General features: G+C 38.4%; 1 protein-coding gene across 3 annotated transcripts in view; it reads left to right on the forward strand.

Moving 5' to 3' along the window:
- Positions 1-12928, forward strand: part of NCOR1 (nuclear receptor corepressor 1) — a 120952-nt gene that overhangs the window by 22853 nt on the left and 85171 nt on the right. For all 3 annotated transcript variants that reach the window (XM_065897152.1, XM_065897150.1, XM_065897151.1), the window contains one exon: positions 7933-8046. In XM_065897152.1, coding sequence (XP_065753224.1) covers positions 7933-8046 — 114 coding nt within the window. The remainder of the gene's footprint in view (positions 1-7932; positions 8047-12928) is intronic.

Genomic DNA, 12928 nt, shown 5'->3' on the forward strand with positions numbered 1-12928 from the left:
CCATCTCATATAACTTTTAGAATCATTTTTTTTAGTTTTCCAAAATATCTTTCTGTAATTTTCATTGGAATCATATATAATACAGAAATCAATTTGGGGATGATGGTATCTTTATCTTAATGAGTCTTCCTGTCCGTGGCTATGGTATATCTGTCTATTTAGGAGGGCTTTCATGTTTTATTACTTTCTTTTATATGCCTTGTGTTAGATTCAGCTCTAGGAGCTTTATATTTTTGATGCTATTGTTAATAATATCTTTTCAAAAATTATATTTCTTCTAACTGTTGCAGTTTTTTTTCACATGCTAGAATTACTTTTAAAAAAAATATCGAAGTATAGTTGATTTACAGTGTTGCATTAGTTTCAGGTGTACAGCAAAGTATTCATATATATATGGTCTTTTTCAGATTCTTTTCCATTATAGGTTATTACAAGATATTGAATGTAGTTCCCTGTGCTATACAGTAGCTCCTTGTTGTTTATCTTCAGTCTTTTTTTTTTTTTAATAGATGCCAGCAACCTCCCTAAATTATCCTTGTAATGTTAATTACTTATTTGTAGATTTTTTTGGGTTTTCTATGTAGGTAATGGTCATATCAACAGTAAAAAAAAAAAAAAAAAAAAAGACAGTTGTTTCTTTCCTTCCAGTTCTTAAACCTTTTCCTTTTCAGTTGCCTTATTGCTCTGCTTAAGACTGCAGTGCAACATTGGGACTTCCCTGGCAGTCCAGTGGTTAAGACTTCGCCTTCTAGTGCAGGGGGTGCAGGTTTGATCCCTGGTCCGGGAGCTAAGATCCCACATGCCTCCGCAGCCAAAAATCTAAAACATAAAACAGAAGCAATATTGTAACAAAATTCAATAAAGACTTTAAAAATGGTCAACATCAAAAAAAATTAAAAAGAAAAAAACCTGCAGTGCAACATTGAAAGTGGTTATTCTTGTTCTTTTCTGCTTTTTCAGGAATGCCTTTTACTTTTTACTACCACTGGTTATGATGTCAGTATTATAGACATCCTTCCTCAGATTGGGAAATTCCCATCTGGTCCAGTGTGCTGAGAATTTAATCATGAGGGACACTGAAGTTCACCAGATGCTTTTTCTGCATAAGTTTGTTGATCTTATTATTCTCCTTTAAAATATATTAATAAGGTGAATGACGTTAGTTATTTTTCTAGTGTTAAATCACCTGTGGATTTCTACGTTTAACCTAACTTAGTCATGATGTATTATCTATTTTTAATAAATTGCTGGACTTGACTTACCAGTATTTATTTTGGGATTTTTGTATCTTATTTGTGAGATAGATAAGCCTGTCATTTTCTTTTCTTATACTGTTCTTGTCTGGTTTGGTAACAGATCATGCTAATGTCACAACCTTTCTAAACTCTGAAATAGTTTAAGATTGTAATTATTTGGTAAAATCAGCTGGATCTAGTGGGTATTTTTTGTGTAAAAAGTATTTTAAAATTAGTGATTCAATTTAAAAACATTCACTTCTATTCTGGAGATAGTTTTTTCCCTCATTTTGGGGAATATAGTTGTATCTTCTGTATCATCAGTTTCTGCTTCTTATTTCCTCTTTGGTTTTATTCTGCTCTTTTATAATTTGTCAACATTAACTTTTTAGTTTTTTCTTCCCCCTTCTCCCTGTGCACTACTTTAACTTCATTCAGCAAGTTTTAATTTATAATGCATTTTATTATCCATCCTGGTTTCTTTTTCAACTCCTGTATTAATAGAAGTGTTCTTTTAAAGTTCTTACATAAAAATGTTTTCTTGACTATTTTTGGTTATTTGATTTCTAACTTTATTGTGGCCAGAGAGTATGGTCTCTAATACCCAGTCTTTTGAAATAATTGGTTCTTGAATTTTGGCCTAGATGATGATCAATTTCATAAAAATACTCTGGGCATATTTGAGAAGATTATATATTCTCTACTTTAAAAAATCATCCACATCTTCTCTCATTTTTGTCTGTAACTTAGCAATTACCACTATGATTTTGGATTTGTCTCTTTTTCCTAGTAATTCTCAACTTTTAAAAAATTGAGGTAAAAAAATTGACATGCAACGTTATATTAATTTCAGGTGTATAACATAATGATTTTATATTTGAATGTATTGCAAAAAGATCTCCACAGTAAGGCTAGTTAACCATCCATCACTCCATATAGTTACAGAATTATTTTCTTGTGATGAGAACTTTTAAGATCTACTCTCTTAGCAACTTTCAAATGTACAGTACAGTGTTGTTAACCATAGTTGCCAAGCTGTACTTTACATCTCCATGACTTACTTATTTTATAATTGGAAGTTTGTACCTTTTGACTCTATTCACCCATTTGGTCCATCTCCCCCCTGCCCCTGCTACCACCAGTCTGTTCTTTGCATCTACCAGCTCCTGTTTCTTCCCCTCCCCTCCTTCCTTCTTTTCCCTCTTTCCTTCCTTTCTCTCCTTCCTTCCTTCCTGCCTTTTTTTCCTGCCTTCCTTTACCTCTTTCCTTCCCTTCCTGTCTTTCTTTCAGGATTCTACACATAAGTGAGATCCACCTGTATTTGTCTTTTTCCATCTGACTTCACTTAAAATAATGCCCTCAGGGTCCATCCATTTTGTTGCAAAAGATGAGAGTCCATTCTTTTTTTATGGGTAAATAATAGTCCATTGTGTATATATACCACTTCTTCTTTATCCATTCACCTATTGGTGGACACTGAGGTTGTTCCCATGTCTTGGCTATTGTGAATAGTGCTGCAGTGGGGCCCGCTATAGTACCAGCATCTACGCAGTGGGGGAGCTCCCAAGAGTGGCTGCTGCCAGTGTCTTGTGTCCCGAGGGTGAGCAGTGGCCGGGTCTACCCCCCCCCCCCCCCGCCACCTCTCTGGGAGACTCTCCAAGACCAGCAGGTTCATATTAATATGGAAACAAGGGCCCCTGATTTTATTGATGCTTCTCTTCATCTCTTCTGTCATGAAAGAGAAGCTAAACACAAAATATGCCCCAGAAAATATGTCCAAGCCTAAATTCAGATGCATGCTAGGATTCCAAGATTTCTGCCTTTCAGCCCAGCTCTTGAAGAAATTTATACAGTGGCAGATGCAAGATTTCTCTGTAGAAGAGACTCAGGAATGGTGATGTGTTTGCAAGGAAGAGCTGGGGCTAAACTGTCTTTTAGGCAAACTGTATTTGCCTAAAACTAGGCTTGTTTGGAATGAGCTGCCAAATCTGCTAGTGAATTCACATTCCCCTGGGAAGCCTGCTTTTTGGAAGGTGTTCAAGAAGTACTGAACTTTCAAAAAAGTCTGAAAACTATAATTGACCCTATATGTGAAGGCTCGTGAACTAAACTGGGTTCTGACAATGTGGACAGCAACCTCCCAGTTACCGCTTTCCATTCTCAAGTGGCGCTGCTTCACCTCTTGTAAAATCCTCAAATTCCTACCTTAATGGCCAGGAGGAAATCAAACTGTGGAACTAGTCTGCACCTCCAAAGCCCCAGCAACCCCAAACTCTGTTATCCTCCATTTCATTTCCCATTTTGATCCCTTTTAATGATGACCCCCCCAAAAAAAAAAACTGCTGCAGTGAACATGGGGGTGCATATATCTTCTTGTTCATGTTTTTTTCTTTGGATAAATACCCAGAAGTGGAATTGCTGGATCATATGGCAGTTCTATTTTAATTTTTTGAGAAACTGTTTCCGTAGTGGCTGCACCAGTTTACATTGCCAGCAACAGTGCACAAGAGATCCCTTTTCTCCACATCCTTGCCAATGCTTTGTTTACCATAAAGTCTGCTTCGCCTGATATTGATGTAGTTAGATCAGCATTCTTTTGGTTGATATAGGTTAGTGTATCTTTTTCTTTCCCTTTACTTTCTGTGCTTGTATTTTAGGTATATCTCTTATATAAGTATGTATCTGGGTTTTGTTTTTTATTGAGTCTGACAAACTGTCTTTCCACAGGGTAATTTAGTTCTTTTAAATTGACGATGATGTTCCCTGGTGGTGCAGTGGTTAAGAATCTGCCTGCTGGGCTTCCCTGGTGGCACAGTGGTTAAGAATCTGCCTGCTAATGCAGGGGACACGGGTTCAAGCCCTGGTCTGGGAGGATCCCATATGCTGCGGAGCAACTGGGCCCGTGAGCCACAACCACTGAGCCTGCGCGTCTGGAGCGTGTGCTCCACAACAAGAGAGGCCGCGATAGTGAGGCCCACGCACCATGATGAAGAGTGGCCCCTGCTTGCCACAACTAGAGAAAGCCCTCGCACAGAAACGAAGACCCAACACAGCAAAAATAAATAAATAAATTAATAAACTCCTACCCCCAACATCAAAAAAAAAAAAAAAAGAATCTGCCTGCCAATACAGGGGACATAAGTTCGAGCCCTGGTCCGGGAAGATCCCACATGCCACGGAGCAACTAAGCCCATGCGCCACATCTACTGAGCCTGTGCTCTAGAGCCCATGAGCCACAACTACTAAGCCCACACTCTGCAACTACTGAAGTGCAGGCGCCTAGAGCCCGTGCCCCGCAACAAGAGAAGCCACCGCAATGAGAAGCCCGCTCACCACAGCAAAGAGTAGCCCTCGCTCACTGCAACTAGAGAAAGCCCATGTGCAGCCAAAAATAAATAAAATAAATAAATTTATAAAAAAAGAAAAATAAGTTGATGATGATGATTGGTAATATCTCAATTATTTTAAAACTATTTTATGCTTTCTGTCTTTTTTCTTTTGGCCTCACCATGTGGCATGTGGGCTCTTAGTTCCCTGAGCAGGTAATGAACCCATGCCCCTGGCAGTGGAAGCACAGAGTCTTAACCACTGGACCGCCAGGGAAGTCCCTGTCCTGTCTTTTTTATGCTGATATTGATGTTCTTGTTTGTTTTTTCCAATCCTTATTTTGGATTGATTGTCTTATTCCATCTTCTCCTGCTCCACCAGTTTGGATTTTATATATTATTTCTTTGTTTATAGTGGTTCCCCAGAAATTTTAACAGTCTATTTAACTCGAAGCCTAAAACTAAGTAGTATCTTAACCATCTTCTTGAGTATAGGAGGGCATAGAATTTCTTGATTCCTTTCTTTCCTCCTGACTTTTATGCTATTGTTGTCATATATTTTAGTTCTTTCTTATTTTTTTTAAAACTGCCAAAGACATTATTATTTTATATGGTCAGTCTTCATTTCGGTTCACCCACATATATGTCATCTTATTTGCCCATCGTTCCTTCCTGCAACACAGATCTTTCATTTGTGAGAATGTGCTTCCTCTTGAAGAACGTCCTTTAGAATTTCCTTTAGTGAGTATCTGTTAGCTGGAGAGTTCAGTGTTTGTTTGGTTTTCATAACTTAACTGTTGTCTTTTACTTATGGCTGTTATTGAAAGGTATCTTTGTTTGGAATGTGGTTATTTTCTCAGTTTTCCCTGCATGCTGTCTTTTTCCTTTCATTGCCAAGAGATCAGCCCTTAGTCTAATTTGTGTTCTTTTGTGGAGAGTGAATTTTCTCTCTGGCTGCTTTCAGTAACTTTTTCTTTGAGTGCTGTTGTTTTTACTATGATTTCTTTAGGAGTAGGTGTTTTTTTTTTTTGTTTGTTTTGTTTTTTAAATATTTCCAGGTTGAGACTCACTTGACTTCCTGAATGTGTTAGAGTTTTTCATGAGTTCTGGAAAATTCCTTAGCCATTATCTTTTTTACAAAACCCTTTCCTACAGTTTCTTTATCATCTTTTGAAAGTTCTGTTAGATGTAATATTTTATCACTCTGTCTTCCATGTCTCTTAATTGCTTTTCTTTCCCATTTTTTCCTTCTTCAGGCTTAATTGTGTGCAGTATCTTCATTTCTGTCATATCTGCTGTCAAGTGTATTTTCAATTTCAATAATTATGTTTTTATTTTAAGCATTTATTTGGCCGCACTGGGTCTTAGTTGTGGCACGTGGAATCTTTTAGTTGCAGCTTGCGTGTGGATCTAGTTCCCCGAGCAGGAATCGAACCCATGCCCGCTGCCTTGGGAATGTTGGAGTCTTACCTACTGGACCACCAAGGAAGTCCTTCAATAATTATGTTTTTAGTGCTGGAATTTTTATTTGGCTCATTTAAAAAATCTGCTTGGTCATTTAAAAAATATCCCCCCCTTGCCTTTTTTTTTTAATATGTTGAGCCCTCTTTTATTTATTAAATCATATTAGGTTTATTGACAATTCTTTTAAGTCTTAGTGGATCTTATTCTTCTGGGTTGGTCACATTTTTACTTTTCTTTAGTTTCTTCATGTATAAAATAGTAATAATACTAATAACACCAACTGAATCATGAGATTGTTGTATGAGTTGAGATAATGAATGTATTAATATATATGTCACATAGTGAATGCTCAATAACATGTAACCCATTAAAATAATTAAAAATAATGAGACATAGTGTATGACTTATGAGATATACAGGAGCTATAAATTTTATTGAGGAATATAAAAGACAACTTGAGTAAATAAATACAGCAGAATAGAAACACAGTATTAATAATGTGAACTCATGTTAATTCACATTTTATATAATTTCAATAAAAATTCTAACTAAATTTATTTTTAAAGTTTGCCAAAATTATCATAAAGTTAATGTAAAAGAATAGGTGAGGAAAGTTTGTTTGTTTTGTTTTGTTTTTAGACTTACTGTGGTTTTGTCCCAGGGCTACTTAGCTACTAAGAACAAAATGTGATTTCCTGAAACTTGTTTGTTTCTTTCTCTGCACCTACTTAACGGGGATTCTAAAAGAAGGCCCTCTGAGCAAGGGAATAAAAGGGCATGGTTGAAGAACTCATTCCCATAAAAATGATCTCAGAACGCCAAATATCTTTTGCTCACACAGATAGCAGGTTGCAAGAGTACTTTCTGTTCCAAAATGGACGTGGTCCTCACTGGAGGATTTTTATCCTTTCATTTGGGTGCGGTCTGACTTAAATGACTAGGAACCTTGACTATCAGTCTTACTTGGTAGTATAGGTGATTTTTTTTTTCTCCTAGGCCTTTGGTAGACTTAACCATCTTTACCTAATGTCTTTTTTATCATTTCATTCAGTGAACTTATATCCATGTAGCTATTTGTTGAGCATTTACTAGGTATCAGGCACTAGTTAGGTGATGGAAGACAAAAAGCAGTGAACTTAGCTGAGTCAGTCCTTACTTCAGTAATAATTGTAGGTAATAGTTACTGACTGTTTATAGTTGTGCTTGCCATATATTGAGTCGTTTAATCCTCTCAGAAAGCTATGTGGTAGGTAGGATTAATATCCCTACTTTACATGTGAGGGGTTTGTATACTTGCTCAAGATTGAGGTAAGGACTTAGAAGGGGTCCTAGGATCAAGCCACTTGCAAAGGGTGACCCTAAGGCTGAATCCTGGGCAGAGTAATTCAGATGGGCTCCTGCTTTGTGATTGCACACACCAGCAGTCCATATTCTTTTGGTTTTCCCAGGGCCTCTTCGCTGTAGAGTATAGTTTGGCAGGGGAGTAGGGTAGAGGATGGTGCTGTGCTGACTTAAGGATTAACCCTTGAACATTCTACCCTCCTCTCCCCGCCAGACGTTAACACGTACTGTGTATCTATAACACAGAAAAGCATTACAGTGCCACAGAAGGTCATTGTGATGGAGGTAGATGGGCTACCTTCATATGTTCAGATTCTCTTACTATTTTGCTTTAAATTTATCAGAATTAAAATATAAAAGGATTTTTCAAATGATGACTTATGTTGTTTAGTTATTAGTCAAAATTAATCTGATTGGGTTTGGGTCCATTAGGCCCTAGTAGATTAAGTGATTACCCTATAGAATCAGCAAAGCATTGCTCAGAAGCATGTGTTATCTCTGGTGATTAATTACTAGTGGGGCTGATGTGCAGCAGATGCCTGACTCTTCCTTTCTGGGTCTCTTAGCAACAGCTCGAAGAAGAAGCTGCTAAACCTCCAGAGCCTGAGAAGCCTGTGTCACCTCCTCCCGTGGAGCAGAAACACCGCAGTATTGTCCAGATTATTTACGATGAAAATCGGGTAAGTTCGTGCCATTCCCGACGGCACAGGCCTTTAAAACCACTGGGCTACGCCTTTTCCAGTCGTCTGTGTATTCTGTGGTGATATTAATTGTATTAAACCTTTCTGTTATAATTTTTAATGTTCTTAAACTTTGAAGAAAAGTTGATAGTTGTGTCTTAAATTATTTAATATTTCATTTGCATTTTATATGGTATAATACTATTTTGTGACAGTATAATTTTATCAGCTGAATCTCTCTCCTGTTATATAAATAGTGGTAAGCAAGTGTGTAGCACATAATACAGCCATTCTGTAGTTTTTCACTTTATAAGCAACATTTAATGCCAAATACACTCTTCTAGTAGAGATGGTCATTGGACGTGGAAATGGCTTGCATTATCTGCTTCAGAACTGATAGCTGGGGTGTGCTTTGAATTTTAGTTACAGAGTATGAGGCCATTGACCTTTAGGTCAACTTTCCTTTTTAGGTTTGTTAAAATAATTTCTTCTTTCATACTCATAATTAAAAGTGTCCACGGATTTAGGAAAGCCAGGCCTCAATTCTGTGAATAATTTTGTGACGCTGAAGTTCGTTTTTGGCCAGAATCCAGCCCAGGAACTAGCAGTTAAAGGGAAACTGATTTCACCTTAATGTGAAGAAGACCTTTTAACAGAGCTGTTTAACACTGGGCTTCCAGAAGCCCCCAGTTCAAGAAAGAATTATATGCTTTAAGTACTATGGTAGAGAATTGGCTTGTCAGCTTAAGGTGACCATAAGGTAGAAGTTGGGGATTGTCATTTCAGTTTATTTGCCTTGTAGTGAGTGGAGTCTTACACAGGCATCCTGTAGCAAGGTTAGCCCAGATTCTAAAGGAAATTGACCTTAAGAAAAGCAGCTGTGAGATAGTCATTAAATACACTTTTATAGGAATGATCTTGGACTCAGGCGTATGTGTGTGTGTAGATAGATAACCGAAAGTCATCAGGTACACAATACTTAAGGAATTTTAAGTCACTGAGAGGCAGAAATATGGACAATTATTACTAGTTCCTTGACTGGGTTCAAAATCAGTCCAATTTATTAGGCAGAACAACCTACGTGGAGATGAGTCCAGTGAGGGTGAAGGGCAGTCGGTGGAAGGAGTGATGAGGACCCCTCAGGGCATGCCTGGAGGGCAGTGACGCTGGGGTCCTTGCAGGGAAGTGGCCCAAGGTCAACAGGTGCTTCCTTGTTTAAGAGAAGCAAGGTACATGGATTTATATGAAATCTCCTGCTTTTAAAAAAACACACTGGAGAACAAGAAAGTACTTCTGAGGGCTGATAGGCTTCATGGCCAGTTTGTGACTTCAGGGGTAAAGTAAATAGGGATTAGAGCTGATAATAATGGAAAAGGCTCTTATAAAATAATATATTGACTTCTTTCTTAGTATGAGTTACTTTTCAGATACATTGAATTCAGTGATATTTATTAATTGATTGAATTTCTTAATTAGCCTTCTCTTACAGGCCTAATAAACAGTTCCAGTGTTAGTGAATTCTGCGGTTGCCTGACTAGGATGTGAGGACTGAAAACTATTGAACAAGATCTGATAGAGAATTCAGTTTGTGTTAATTTATATATATGTATTTTTTTCATTAGCTAGTGTAGTAAATGTTCCTTGATGCCCATCAGCAGAAACGAAAGCTCCTTTTAGACCTCTTCTTGCCATTTTAGCATTTACAATTCAGTTTGTTACACATTCTGTGAAGAATAGAAGAACCAAACTTGAAATCTGTCTTAATAGTAGACTTGCAATGAGGATTGTTTTTAACTCAGTAACCATAGAAATCATCTTTCAAAAAATAGGTTCTTTTTGTATCCCCTGCTGCTAGTCATCTGCCTTGGTGGTGCTTGTGCAGTAGACCCCGGATGGTAGCAGAAGCCCCCGAGGGGCGTGATGGGAGCAAGCCGCTTTCTCACCACTGACCCTTGCCTGTGTCTTCCTCCTCATCATGCTGCCTTTGTTAGACCTTCACTGCCTCTGTAGCTTTTTGTCATGAATGACCTTACCTGTTTGGACACCGAGGGCACAGAGCGATGGGGGGCAGCAAGAGTACATCTCCGTCTTGTTCCTTGTTTGACAGTGGCAGATACTGGTTGGCAATTAAGCCAAATGTGGCCCAAGAGATAGGGGCCCTTGTCTCATATGAGGCATCTTTTATTTAGAAAGTTAGTGCGAGGCAGAAAACTACCTCAAACTGACTGTTAGTTTTAAAATTGGCTTCCTGGGAGAAAAATTGCCTTGTATCACGTTTAAACTTGAGGCTAGGATTCATTTAGTCTCCAAACAGACTCTTCTCCTGGACTGTTTTTAACAGTTCAATTTGCTGTTACCCTTCCCAGTTGTAGGTTCCAAAAATATTTGTAAGTGCTCTAATTTCAGCATTGTAATACGTATAGAAAAGAGGGGGTGTGCAGTGAAGCTTTCAGGAACATGTTTATATTTTGATTGAATGATTTGCGAGTTAACGAGGCACCAGAAGAAAGAAAGTGATTGACAGTGGAGAATGTACTTAGTGCCAACAACCTCTGGTCACCATGGCCATTGTCCTGGAAACTATCGATTTCTCTCTCTTTGCCACTTTGCAGACTTGGTTAATCAATGAAGAGCCTCAGTCCTGCCTCCTGGATATTGGTCTGGTCAATTGCTTCTCTCTTCCTCCTTTGCCAGTTGCTTGATTGGAGCCCTCACCTCTCATAGATGCTGAGTTTCCTTCCTTCAGTCATTTTTTTTCTTTCTAATCCATCCTTCATATTTGAGCCCCCTGACGTGGTTCTTCAAATAAAATCTTTTTTTTTTTTTGCGGTACGTGGGCCTCTCACCGCTGTGGCCTCTCCCGTTGTGGAGCACAGGCTCTGGACGCGCAGGCTCAGCGGCCATGGCTCACGAGCCCAGCCGCTCTGCGGCATGTGGGATCCTCCCGGACCGGGGCACGAACCCGTGTCCCCTGCATCGGCAGGCGGACTCTCAACCACTGCGCCACCAGGGAAGCCCCAAATAAAACCTTTTGATGACTTCCCCCTTTCTACAGAGTAGCCCAACCTTTTCATCAGTGCTTACGTGCCTGCCTGCCTGCCTGGCTGGCCCGTGGCCCAATACTCCCTTCTTAGCCATACCCTACCAGAACAGGTGTGAGTGTTCCCTTGACGTTAGTAATTTACCCCGTGATGTTTCCCCTGCCGTCAGGCATCCCCGTGGCTTGCCTTTCTTGTCTGTTGGGTGCATTCGACTTCAGGACCCAGCTCAAGTATCATTTTCTCTATGAAGCCTTTCAAGACTCCTTATCTTCCTACACCAGGAAGGATATCTTATTCATTGTTTCCTTAGTGTCTCGCAGGTGCCTGGCACATAGAACATAGTCAACATATGTTTGAGGCATTAATTACTTCTACCTATAGACTTAGAATAAAATTATATTATGTAAATGTGAAGGTTTTAAATTAATTTTTTTCTGCCAAACGATAGGTTAATCTGTTCTTAGCAGTTAAGCCAACATGAAGTCAAATATTTAATAAAATTTTGCAAAACTTAAATCTTGGGATATGCAAACACCTTAAATATTAGCCTTTAAAATTAGCCCTGAAGAGGTAAGTGCCTTTACGTAATAGGTTACCAGTAAATATTTGTCGTGATACGATTTCCCCCTTGTCTCTCAGTATTCTCTGTTACAGCCTCACTTAGCCTGCCTGTTCTTGGCATAGACTCTATGTAACGTGGAGTGCCTCAAGAAAGCAGGTTTAAACGTTGGAGAATGAGGGTCGTCTAGAGAGAATCAGCTGTAGGTGCTAGATATTCCAAATTTATCATCTGTGATTATGCTGTTTGTGTGTTATTTAACATATACCTTAAAGCTAATAAATTTTGTGATAATTACATTTTGGCTTTTTGAGATTAGAACATTGTTCTCAACTGCAGACTGTTTTGATTGTTGTAACTTGGGGGAGGGGTGGAGTGCTGCTGGCATCTAGTGGGTAGAGGCCGGGGTACTGCTGAATAGCCTACAGTGCCCATGACAAAGAAATGTCCGGCCCAAATGTTAATAATACCAAGGTCGACAAATCGACTTAAAACTATATATAGAAATAGCATTAGCTGTGCAAGTTCATTGTTTTTTTTATAGTTTTGTATATGACATTTTTGATATGTTTATTTCTCAATAACATTTTAAGTTTCTTGGAGTTTGGAAAGTGCGGTACAGTACTTTGAGCTTCCTTTGCTAATTAAACATAGTTCTTTTCACATAATATATGCTAAATAAATATTTGAACTATTGTAATTGATAAATGAAAAGGATAGTGTTTATTTTAAGGGAACATCTTTCTCTACACTTGGGGATACTGATTAGTTCCATTCCCATTTGTGTGTTGCATCAGAAGCCCTGGAGAGTTTCCCAGCCACAGTGCGTGGACATGGGAGTCTCGGCAGCGGGCAGTGAGCCCTTGTTGTTACTAGTGAGCATGTGCTGGGGCAAGAGAGAGATCTGAGAACCCCTGACACATTTGCTGGATGTCAAATTCCAGCTTAAACAGCTTTAATATTGAATTTTGTTATATTTCATTTGTCTGTGTAAAGGTAGATTTCTGTTAGATAGATAGCACTTTGGTCTAGATGATTTTACTTGAAAAAGGCATGTAAAAGTATATAATTCAACATTTATTTATTACTGAATACTTTGAGTAATTCAAACTGGTTGTTTTCTCTTGTTATTACTAAGGTTTTCTTATAATTGGAAAATATGCTCATTATAAGCTTTTCTTCAAAGAGATCGATTTGGCTTACCGTAGTAAAGATTGGCAACTTTAATGAAAAGTTAAAAACATAAAATACCATAAAGACATTGAGTTGAAGTATTAAAAAT

This window comes from Phocoena phocoena, chromosome 19, assembly GCF_963924675.1.
Source record: "Phocoena phocoena chromosome 19, mPhoPho1.1, whole genome shotgun sequence".
In the NCBI taxonomy this organism is placed as follows: domain Eukaryota; kingdom Metazoa; phylum Chordata; class Mammalia; order Artiodactyla; family Phocoenidae; genus Phocoena; species Phocoena phocoena.